Source organism: Sprattus sprattus, assembly GCF_963457725.1.
Source record: "Sprattus sprattus genome assembly, chromosome: 12".
Lineage (NCBI taxonomy): Eukaryota > Metazoa > Chordata > Actinopteri > Clupeiformes > Clupeidae > Sprattus > Sprattus sprattus.
In genome coordinates this window covers 16,206,574-16,218,535 of record NC_137910.1, presented here as the reverse complement: position 1 = coordinate 16,218,535, position 11,962 = coordinate 16,206,574, and the positions used below count along the sequence as shown (strand labels likewise).

The window sequence follows — 11,962 nt, the reverse complement described above, 5'->3', positions numbered from 1 at the left end:
TTTTCAAAAGTAATTGTGACTTGATAATGTAAAAGTGATAACTGCTGTTATCATTATTTTAAAGACCTGACTTTTCTAATTGTCTTTGGTACCATTTTAACTTTGTGTAATGCGTATTTCTTTGATTTCACCCCTGTGCTGTGGGCCTGTGATGGTATGGGCCAATTTGGAGTAAGTTCAGATACCTGATAATAAAAAGGGTTAGCGTGGTAGTAGTTGGGAGGCTTTTGTGCTGAAAGCCTTTGGTGAGTTTGGTTGCTGAGCTTAGTGTATGCTCTTCTCTATCATCTTAAGAAGTGAGAGGCTGTTTCTTATTGAGCATTTTGGGACATCTGTACTACTGGCTGTACATATACAGCTGTTTGTAAATATTTTTGGCTTGGATTATGCACCTGGTGGAGGACAAATACATTTCAAACCACAGAGTTTTTGTCTCCCTGCTGCCTTTTGTGACTACCCTAAAAGACCCTCGACATGAATACCCTTTGACTGTGTGTGAGTGAACAAGAGCTCTTTCTTTTGTGTTTGCTGGTCAGACTGGTGGCAGCTCCCTATCTCCCTGTGTATGAGTACATATACATACATTATATTTGCTTCTGTGTGTGTGTGTGTGTGTGTGTGTGTATGTGTGGTAACTCTTATTGTTGGTGTCCCCCTCAGCCTTGTGGCCATCCCCATCTACGTGAAGCAGAACATCAGCTTCTTTGAGAGTGGGTCGTCGGGGCGCTTGGACATCACCGTGGGGCCCAAGCAGACGATGGGCAAACCCGTGGAGGGGCTGGTGGTCAGCATCCACATGCCCAAAGTGGTGCTCAGCGTCAACCTCACCGCCACGCAGGGTACACAGAAGTACGACACCACCACCAAGGTGAGAACTCTGCCCTCAAGGGTGGTTTGGTGCTCTAAGGGGTTCAGGCCATGTGCCAGTTGCCTTAGTGCTTGCTCTTGGAGGTTCAAGCTCTGGGCTCTGTAAAGCACCTAGAGACTATTTCAGTTCTTATTGAGGCTGTATCAATAGAATAGAATTTAATTGACCTGTTGTTTGGCTACTGCTTGTAATGTAATATGCCGGTAGCTGCTGCTTAGAGCCGCATAGTCCTGCGCCTGAATGGTGCCAGGATGCAAACTGAGCCGGTGCTTCCAGGTTCCACACATATTGTTGGACCTGTGGTGTTTTTTCATTGATATTCCTCAGACTTCCTACAGCTCTGGCGCTTACATTGATGTTTCTCTAGTGAATACTGTGTCTTGTGGCATATAACCTGTGGGGGGTTTATAGTGATGTAGTCTATTTTCTCCCCGCTGTAGGTCCTCTTGTGAATACTGTGTCTTGTGGCATTTAACCAGTGGGGGTTTATAGAGATGTAGTCTCTTCTCTCCCCGCTGTAGGTCCTGGTCTGGGACATTGGAAAGCTAAACCAGCAGAAGCTGCCTAACCTGAAGGGCAGTCTGAGCCTGCAGTCGGGGTCCCCCAAACCAGAAGAGAACCCCAGCCTCGACATCGACCTCAAGATCCAGCAGCTGGCCATCTCAGGTTGGACTGGGGCAGCGCTGGCTAATCCCAGCTGGGACAGAGATCGCCAAACAGAACTGAGACAGGGGGCAGAAAGGCCATTCAGCTGAGAGAAGGAGTGGGGATGACTAATCACAGCTGAGAGGGGGGGGGGAAGCGGTAGCCAATCAGAACTGAGACAGGTGGCAGAGGGGCCTATCAGCTGAGAGAAGGAGTGGGGATGTCTAATCACAGCTGAGAGAGGGGAAAGCGGTAGCCAATCAGAACTGAGACAGGGGGCAGAGGGGCCTATCAGCTGAGAGAAGGAGTGGGGATGTCTAATCACAGCTGAGAGAGGGGGAAGCGGTAGCCAATCAGAACTGAGACAGGGGGCAGAGGGGCCTATCAGCTGAGAGAAGGAGTGGGGATGACTAATCACAGCTGAGAGAGGGGGAAGCGGTAGCCAATCAGAACTGAGACAGGGGGCAGAGGGGCCTATCAGCTGAGAGAAGGAGTGGGGATGTCTAATCACAGCTGAGAGAGGGGGAAGCGGTAGCCAATCAGAACTGAGACAGGGGGCAGAGGGGCCTATCAGCTGAGAGAAGGAGTGGGGATGTCTAATCACAGCTGAGAGAGGGGGAAGCGGTAGCCAATCAGAACTGAGACAGGGGGCAGAGGGGCCTATCAGCTGAGAGAAGGAGTGGGGATGTCTAATCACAGCTGAGAGAGGGGAAAGCGGTAGCCAATCAGAACTGAGACAGGGGGCAGAGGGGCCTATCAGCTGAGAGAAGGAGTGGGGATGTCTAATCACAGCTGAGAGAGGGGGAAGCGGTAGCCAATCAGAACTGAGACAGGGGGCAGAGGGGCCTATCAGCTGAGAGAAGGAGTGGGGATGTCTAATCACAGCTGAGAGAGGGGGAAGCGGTAGCCAATCAGAACTGAGACAGGGGGCAGAGGGGCCTATCAGCTGAGAGAAGGAGTGGGGATGACTAATCACAGCTGAGAGAGGGGGAAGCGGTAGCCAATCAGAACTGAGACAGGGGGCAGAGGGGCCTATCAGCTGAGAGAAGGAGTGGGGATGACTAATCACAGCTGAGAGAGGGGGAATGGGTAGCCAATTAGAACTGAGACAGGGGGAACAGGGGCCTTTCAGCTGAGAGAGGGTAAAGGGTAAAGAGGGTAAAGAGTAGCCAATCATCCCTGAGACAAGGGGGTACTGTCATGGCTAGGATGAGGGAGAGATGTGAGGGTCAACAGCCAATCACAGAGATAAGGGTACTAACAGAGTAATAACAGGCAACCACGGAGCAGCTTTTCTCAGGTGAGCTGCTGTGGCCAATAACCAGCAGTGAAGCAGTGAGGCTAGAGTAGGTGACCTTGATGTTTTATCACACACATGTGTGTGTGTAGTGTCCACTGTTTTCTGTAGAGCTAGTGAGCGTTGCCCTGGGTAACACTAGAGTGTAGGCCATGCCAGGCTGTTTGAATGCATATGTACTGTATGTTGATTATTGTGACTAAATCATGTCTTTTGATGTGTCTGGAGTTGTCAGTCCTGAAGGTGTTTTTTATGCTTAATCTGTTTTAGATTGTTGTGCGGTCGACTACCTGTAGGGTGTGTTGTAAAGCTGTTAAAGATTACCTTTGCACAGTTTTACAAACTCCTAATTGTAGTTTGTTTTGCTCAGGTGTGATAACCCCTGCTTGTAGTTTATCTTATACAAGTTTGCTAACTCGTACCTGTAGCATGTGTTACGCAGGTGTGCCAACTTCTACCTGTAGTATACCTTGAACTGGTGTGCTAACTCTCCCCTGTAGCATGTGTTGCACAGGTGTGCTAACTCCTTCTTGAAGTTCACCTTGGACAAGTGTGCTTACACCTTCCTGTAGTATACCTTGGACAGGTGTGCTAACTCCTACTTGAAGGTTACGGTGGACAAGTGTGCTAACTCCTCCCAGCAGTTTACTTTGGACAGGTGTGCTAACCCCTAGCTGTAGCTTATGTTAACTAGGCCTGCTAATTCCTAGCTGTAGCTTGTGTTAACTGGACGCGCTAACTCCTAGCTGTTGCTTGTGTTAACTAGACGAGCTAACTCCTAGCTGTAGCTTGTGTTTACTAGGCATGCTAACTCCTATTTGTAGCTTGTATTAACTAGGTGTGCTAACTCCTTCCTGTAGTATACTTTGGACAGGTGTGCTAACTCCTATTTGAAGGTTACGGTGGACAAGTGTGCTAACTCCTCCCAGCAGTTTTCTTTGGACAGGTGTGCTAACCCCTAGCTGTAGCTTGTGTTAACTAGGCCTGCTAACTCCTAGCTGTTGCTTGTGTTAACTAGATGAGAACTCCTAGCTGTAGCTTGTGTTTACTAGGCATGTTAACTCCTATTTGTAGCTTGTATTAACTAGGTGTGCTAACTCCTAGCTGTAGTATACATTGGACAGGTATGCTAACTCCTAGCAGTAGCCTGTGTTAACTAGGTGTGCTAACTCCTAGCTGTAATATACCTTGGACGGGTGTGCTAACTCTTAGCTGTAGCTTGTGTTAACTAGGCGTGCTAACTCCTAGCTGTAGTATACCTTGGACAGGTGTGCTAACTTCTAGCTGTAGCTGGTGTTGCACAGGTGTCCTACCTGCTACCTCTGTGTTGTCTGTTTTCAGAGCGTTCTGTTTCATGCATCCTGTGCAGGTGTGAAGGTGAGCAGGTTGGACATGCACGGGGAGAAGTACAAGCCCTTTAAAGGCGTCAAGTACATCACCAAAGCCGGCAAGTTCCAGGTGCGAACATGAGAGCGGAATCCAGCCAGCGGGACATGATGATACGCCGTGCCAATGTTTTGGTTCAGTTGCCATCTTCAAAATGTCTAATTATGGAAGTTCTTAAGCCTTATACATATTTAGTTTACGTCAGTTCAAACACAAGTGAAATCTCACCATGCCTGGTTATTTTGCAAAAAGGAGAAAAAAGTGGGGGAAATTAGAATTTGGTTTGAAAGGGAAAGGCCTCATTTTGCATTGTGTCAAAATGTATTTATCTTTACTGCAAAAATGAGGATTGCACCATGTATTTTGTATTTAGTTTGGGATTTTTTTTTTAAATATTTGGTTGGATGTTATCCAATATTGTGCCATTCCTTACATCAGTATTGCTTCTTGCTGTCCCATCCAAAGCACTGCCTGAAGCACCATTGTATTAATTGTGTGTCTGTGTTTGCGTGCGTGTCCGCCTGTCTGTGCGTGTGTGAGTCTGTCTCTGCGTCTGTCTGTCTGTCTTTCTGTGTGTGCGTGCGTGTGTCTGTATGTGTGCGGATGTGCGTCTGTATGTTCATGCGTGTTGCATACTGCATGTTACATGAAATCACTCCATTAACTTTCTGGCAGCCCTATCCTTCAGGAGAGTAGAAGCCCAGAGACACTTACCCTCTCTTTTTTTGCTCATGGGTAGATTGGGTTGGGGAGGGGAGGGGAGGCCCTGTCAGAAGTAGAAAGTGCAGGAGAGGCAGGGGGGACAACAGGTGTGAGGGGGTGGGTTGGCCACCAGGACAGGTGAGAAGTAAATGGGAGAAAGGACTTACGTGTGTGTGTGTGTGTGTGTGTGTGTGTGTGTGTGTGTGTGTGTGTGTGTGTGTATGTATGTTATCAGAGGACCTGCACAAGTGAGGTGTAGCAGGCTTTAAGGCACAGCAGATTCTAAGCTCTGGGCATTTAATCAGCCCTTTGCCATAGAGCCAAAGCACACAGCCAGTGTGAGGGAGAGAGTGTGTGTGTGTTTGTGTGTTTGCGTACTTGTGTGTTGCCCCAATCTCTGGCAGCAGACTGCTGTCTCAGAGAGACGGGCTGTGTCGTGCTTAGCCATTTGTTGCCTTGGGAACCATCCAGTTCCAGCAGGTATCTTTGTGAATGCAGCTGTTTATCACTTTGCCCCTCAGTAGCCCTTAGTGAGCCATCAGTGGAGTGGTGTTGCTAGGCAACCCCTCCATCTTCAGCCTCCATCACTGAGCAGCTGCTCTGAAAGGAACCTTCTATGGAGGGTTCCTCTGAACCAGGTCCTGTAAGAAAGGTGCTCTTTGCTCATGAAGAAAGGCCGTCTGGAATGATGGCGTTTGTGAGCGTCTGGAATGATGGCGTTTGTGAAAGTAGAATCACTACACAGCCCTGGAAATGCACATAGAAACTATGGAAACACTTAGCTACCTGTTTGCACAAACACCAGAGACACAATTCCCTTTACTGCAGCGTGACCAATAACTGTGTGTGTGTGTGTGTGTGTGTGTGTGTGTGTGTGTGAATGTGAATGGGGGTGTGTTTGTGTGTGCTTGTAAAGGGAACAACTAATGTTAAAAATACATATTTAAAAACCAAAAGCCTTCACATTGCTGAGAAATGTTAAATAAAACATAATACTGAGTTTGAGTCTTGTATGTTTCTCTAGTATGTTTTCGAAGCTCATCTGCTTGTTATCCTGAAATGTGAAAGTCATACCCTTGTGGAAATGATCCTAAAATTATAACATTATTGGGTCACCAATGAGCCTTGTCAGAACTGAGACGTCATAAAGAGGAGACACAAATGAGTAATAATTCATGTTATGGCTGCTGTTGGTTTCAGGCAGGTTCTTTACTTCTTTCCTTCAGCTCTCCATTCCACATCACCCCCCTCTCAACAAGCTCCTGGTTCATTCTCATGGCTTTGGAAAGAAAACACAAACTTCAAAAGAACTTAATTTCCCACAATGCCAGACACTGCAGTCAGCTTTATGGGTTGAAAAGAAACAATTCTACAGTGGTGTCCTTGGCATTCGTACATTCAGAAACAAAAGTCACACTTTTTCACAGGTCTTTAGGAACTCTTCACGTAGACATCCCAAGCCCTGCACAGGCCCACAGACAGGAGAGGCACTACTGAAGAACTGGTTCCTAGTAGGAACCTTCTTATTCTATCCTGACACAGTTAAAATAGAAGCTATAAGTCGGTGCAAAGGCAGTGCTCTAGCTGGCTAACAGTAAGCTGAGAGAGAGAGAGATCTGTAGACTCCCCATACGGTGGAGTCTTTCAGACAAGGAGAAGCCCTGCATATCACAGAAGTTTTTGTGCTCATCTTCACCTTCATGTATAAATAAGTCTTAACATTAAAAAAAAATAAACTCACACACAATTTGTCACAAAGGATGCTGGCAAGTCATCAAACACTTATGGCCAAGCAAAATTTGAACCAGTTTTTCTTATAATGCATTATTGTTAAATGAAAAAAATATATATTTTCAACAATGAATATAGGTTACTTCCCAGCACAGTGGTTAAATCTAGGTGCAGTCTTTAATCCTAACCTCATTTGGTTTTTAGCCCTGAGATTAAAACAACTGGTACACATTCTGCACAGGTGCAAACACCCAATAGACCTGGTCCTCACTCCCGCCCCATGGGGGTCCTGTGTCTGACATCCCCACAGATTTCTGATCAGGCAAGTACTAAGACGGCTCCTGAGCAGCGCTTAGCTGAGTGAATACCACACACACGTCTCACCTCCGACCGCAGAGCTGGCCGGACTCACCTAGAAGCCCCGGCCAATCAGAGCGCAGGATGCAGCGGTTCTGATCTAATTTGGCCCGGTTCTGGCCTGGACCCACTCTAATTCCACTTCAGAGTCAGCTGCATTCTGAGCTCTGATTGGCCAGCTCTAGTATGGCAGCGATGTTTAATTCCACAGGAAGAAACAGCTCAACTGTTTTGCGATTATACTAACAGCCTTTTTTTCCCCTTCAAAAATACATTTAAATAATCACACAGCAAAAAAATATAATTTCCACTCACACACAAATGTTTAAATGCTAGTAAAAAAATGTCAAGCAAAGTAAACTGTCAGATTCATGCCTGACCTGTCCAAGAGTTTCATCAGAGCCAAAGGAGTCATGAGTGTAAACTGGACAAAATATGTGTGTGTGTGTGTGTGTGTGTGTGTTTGTGGTAATGAGTATAGACTGGACTGACAACATGGAATGTGATTGTGAGTGTGTGTGTGTGTGTGTGTGTGTGTGTGTGTGTGTGTGTGTGTGTGTGTGAGAGAGTGTTTGTGTGTGAGAGTGTGTGTGTGTGAGAGTGTGTGTGTGTGTGTGTGTGTGTGTGTGTATGTGTGTGGTGCATAGACTGGACTGACAACATGAAAGATGAATCTTACTAAGTCTTTGGCGTCTTTCATGCCCAGGGATGGCACACCATGCAAGGCAAACTACAGCCTGGAGGTGCCTGAACAGACTGCAAATTAACAACTCTAAAACGATAAACTCTAAAGCGATAAACTCTAAAACTATCAAACGAAGAACAGTGCTTTCGTAAAGCATGTGAAGTACTAAAACGTAGTAAACACTGCCAGCAGATGCTTTGTGGGTGGCTTAGCTTAAAACGGTGTCATTAGTGAACCGCACATTATGAGCCTTGAAGCAAAGCAAACAAACTGACTAAAATAAAGCTTTGCATGAAGACAGCTCTGAAACATAGAAATATGTACATGTTTCCTCATTAAGAAAATCCTGCTGTGAAAACTGAATTAAGAGTAAACTTCATTTAAGAGGACAAACCACATCGCCTTCATTTCAAAAATAGAAAAAGGAACAAAAACTCTTCATGCAAAAAAAATATATATAAATACCTGGAATTTGGATAAACTCTGAAAACGCAACATACCAAAAATATATATTCCAAAAATCCTCTGATGGTATTCTACAGTGTAACAGGACGACAGCGAACCTCTCTGAAGAGAGTCAAAACTTCCCAGAGGAGCAGCCCATACCATACCACGCCACGCCACGCCACACCAGTAAACGCAGTGTCAAAGCAATCAATCAATCCTGATCAATACCGATCAATACAAAACAATGCTCAGAAGCAAGCGCAGAGAAATAAAGTCTACGAGTCCTGACGCCTGGCGTTGACCAGCTCACACCGCCACCCTCCTCGCTCACAGTGCAGGTGGCGGCAGAGGGGTGAAAGGTCACGGGGTCATGTGAAGGTCATCTGGGGGTCGCGTGATGGTGGTCTCACTGGTACCACGGAGTCTTGCGGACCCAGCGCAGGGTGAAGCCGGCGTCGGTGCGGATCTTGATGGAGGCCGCCTCCGCCTCACGCACTGTCTCCTTCACAGACTGCATCAGGTTCTGAGCGTTATGCACAAGCATCTCCGTGGCCTGTACACACACACACACACACACACACACACACACACACACACACACACGTTCACATTTACATTCACATACAGACATATAGAGATACACACATTAAATTAAAATTATGTTTATATAAATGAGAGAGAGAGAGTATGTGTTTGTTAAGGAGAGAGATTAATTGTGTCTGTGTGTGTGTATGTGTGTGTGACCTGTTCAGACTCCTCCTCGCTGATGTTGGTGCGACCCAGCATGGTGGCTTTGACAGTGGAGAGGATCTTCAGCTGAGTGCTGATGGTGGGGATACGCTCACAAACCTGCAGATAGGGATGGGTAAGAGGAACACACACACACACACACACACACACAGGTAAGAGAAACACACACACACACAAGTAGGAACACACACACACACACACACACACACAGGTAAGAGTATGTGACATTCACTCACAGCGGGTCAAAGTGAATGTGCTTGTTGGTGCATATGTGTGTGTTAATGTGTGTGTGTGTGTGTTTGTGTTTGTGTGTGTGTGTGTGTGTGCGCATGACACACACCTGCAGCCTGCAGCAGGTTGATGCGGAAGTGTTTGTCAGTGTGTACATGTCTGGTTGTGTGTGTGTGTGTGTGTGTGTGTGTGTGTGTGTGTGTGTGTGTGTGCGACACACACCTGCAGCAGGTTGGTACGGATGCGCTTGTCGGTGCACTGCTTGGCGACCTCCTTGGCAAGCCGTGTGACCTCGTCGGAGGCCTTGGCGATGTCCTTGGCACACTGGATGAGCGCCCGTTTGTTGCCACTGCCGCCGCGCACCAGCCGAGACATCTCCGCCATCAGCAGCGCCATGCGTTTGGCTGCCGCAATAATGTCGTTACCCTGCAGAGAGGTCATGCCAGGGTCAGAGTTCAAAGCTGATTGTAATAGTGGTTGTAATTTCCGATGAGCTTCATCTAAACTAAGCAACGCGGCAATGGTTCATGTCCAAAGTTCTAACTGTGGAAAGAGGATTTATTTGTGTGTTGCCCCTCCACTTTTTTAAGTGCTCTCCTTATCCAAACTATTCTGAAAACTTCAAAACTTCAATTTCAACTCAAACCCTGAAGACTGCTGTCTTCAAACGAATCATCCTCAGTGTGCTCCACAGAACAGGTGAGTTAAAAGTGGCCATCTCAAACACACACACACACACACGGTGCCTCATTATTCTCTTTATCGGTTAGTCTGGTGGTGGGGCGGAAGGAAGATGGGCCGGCAACAGTAACCGGGCAACAGTAAGGAGTCCAGTTCAGTCTTCTCACTTGACCTCATCTTCAGGATGTGATGGTCTCCCTCACACACACACACACACACACGCAAAGGGTGTTTGTCTGATACATACACATGCAGACCTTTCATGTTAACCGACCGTCACGTGATGCAACTGGTTCCAGTCAGTCAAGGGTTAATGGGTTAATATTGTGACCAAACAAACAAACAAACAAAATGGTGGTTGAGAAACAGCAACACCAGGCAGGTGACATGACTTCATCGTCATGGAAACCCTGAAGTCATGGGGAAACTGTCATCCTTGGCTTCACAGGGGTGGGCTGGGCAAGTGCAGAGCAGATTGCAGTGGGAGTGTGATCACCTCCTCTGATTGGAGGGGCTGCGTTTGCTGGGCGTGGCACTCTCAAATATATGCAAAGATATATGCATGTATTATTGCGAAAACTCGAGCAGGATACACTTGTGAAGCCAGCATCATTTCATTAAAAAAAAAAAAAACAACCAGAAGTGCACGTCAAACTTGCCATTCCAACGGTCGCCAAGGGCAACCTCAGCACCAATAACATCATCACCAGCCCCAACACCAACAGATCTACATGAGATGCAGCAGTCACCACAGTAACAGCAGGGGCGTCCCCGCACAGAGGCCCCGCCCAGGCCCCCAGAGGGCCGCGGGGCGGCAGAAGCAGGAAGTACCTTACTGGACCACTTGCGAGCTTCCTGGTGCAAAGCCTGGGCGGCAGCCAGCATGGGCTGGTTAACTGGCTGATTGGTGGGTATGAGCATCAGCTCAGGCTCGAAATCGTCCTCGTTGTCTGTGAACTCGTCATCATCGTCAACATCAACATCGCCCTCTGCCCCATCAAAGCCTTCGCCTGAGTCCTCCGGCTGACCAGGGGGGGCAGGGGAGGGGAGGAAGGGAGGCGAGGGAAGGAGGGGTGGATGGGGAGAGGAGGATAGGAGGGGAGGGGAGTGGAGGAGAGGGGATGAGAGGCCAGAGGACGAGAGGAGAGGAGGGGAGAGGAGGGGGGGGCAGAGGGGGAGGGCAACGTGGAGAAAGAAGAAGAGAGTTAGTGTGAGGCACTGGATGGAAACCTACAGGAGAGGAGAGAGAGAGGGGGAAGGTGGAGGGGTGGATGAGGGTAGAAGGGATAGGTCAAGAGAAGAAAGCGGGAGGAGGACAGGCAGCTTTGGCAATCGGTTCAGTTTTGGCAATCGGTTCAGTTCAGCTAAATAATTAAGCCAGCGGTGGCTCTTCAGAGGAGACAAGGGGGGAAATGCCTCCTGGGAAATTTTAGAAGAAAACAAAAAAGAGTTATCTGTGACGACAATACGTCTAAGATTCTTTGTGTATTTATTCAGTAAAAATAGTGCAATTTTGGTAAGGTTATCGTCAGACGTTATTGTGTAGCGGACATTGGGCCACTGTGTGAGACCCACCCCTTCAGAAACAAACCCCAACCATTCAGAATACAGTTAATTTTGTAACATCCAGCATCCTGAAAAAAAGTTCAACGGAGGCTAGCATCACTTTACTTTTCAACCATTCACAATTCAACTTTTTTTTTAACTTCCCTGTAGTGGCATAAGGTCTGCCAAAGCTAGCCCAAATGAATGCCAAGAGTGGGGGATATGGCACTGCCATTCCTATTTTTACATTACCATTTAGTCATTTAGTAGATGCTTTTGTCCAAAGCGACGTACAAGGGAGAGAACAGTCAATCTAAGAGCAACAAAAACCGGGTGTAACAATCAATACTAATTTACATACGAAATAGTAAAAGTAGAAAAGTAAAAAACAATGCAGGAACGTAAGTACAGGTTAAGCACTAGTCAAGGTGCCAGTTAGGAAGGGAGGTGCTCTCTAAAGAGTTGGGTCTTCAATAGCTTCTTGAAGGTAGAGAGGGACGCCCCTGCTCTGGTAGTGCGAGTACTATTTTTTGGCTCTAATTGACAATGGTATCCTAGGTGCACAGAAGCCAGATGATATTTGTGTGGAGTTGAGTCTGTGGCTGAGACTTTGGAAGGTCAGCTGATTGACCTTCAC

General features: G+C 47.2%; 2 protein-coding genes across 3 annotated transcripts in view; one reads left to right on the top strand and one right to left on the bottom strand.

The window, feature by feature from the left end:
• The window catches only part of ap3m1 (adaptor related protein complex 3 subunit mu 1), a 9,823-nt gene extending 4,765 nt beyond the window's left edge, over positions 1–5,058 (top strand). Inside the window, exons 7-9 of the mRNA XM_080848281.1 lie at positions 661–868; positions 1,390–1,534; positions 4,180–5,058. Of these exons, the coding sequence (XP_080704407.1) occupies positions 661–868; positions 1,390–1,534; positions 4,180–4,280 (454 nt within the window). The 3' untranslated portion in view covers positions 4,281–5,058. The remainder of the gene's footprint in view (positions 1–660; positions 869–1,389; positions 1,535–4,179) is intronic.
• A 1,151-nt stretch (positions 5,059–6,209) lies between these two features.
• LOC308373462 (vinculin-like) overlaps positions 6,210–11,962 on the bottom strand; it is a 58,142-nt gene continuing 52,389 nt past the window's right edge. The window contains exons 19-22 of one of the 2 annotated variants that reach the window (XM_080848985.1): positions 10,612–10,803; positions 9,322–9,525; positions 8,863–8,967; positions 6,210–8,671 (exon numbers count right to left, since the gene is read on the bottom strand). In XM_080848985.1, the coding sequence (XP_080705111.1) occupies positions 8,525–8,671; positions 8,863–8,967; positions 9,322–9,525; positions 10,612–10,803 (648 nt within the window). In that variant the 3' untranslated portion in view covers positions 6,210–8,524. The remainder of the gene's footprint in view (positions 8,672–8,862; positions 8,968–9,321; positions 9,526–10,611; positions 10,804–11,962) is intronic. The other variant, XM_080848986.1, reaches the window with a different exon arrangement.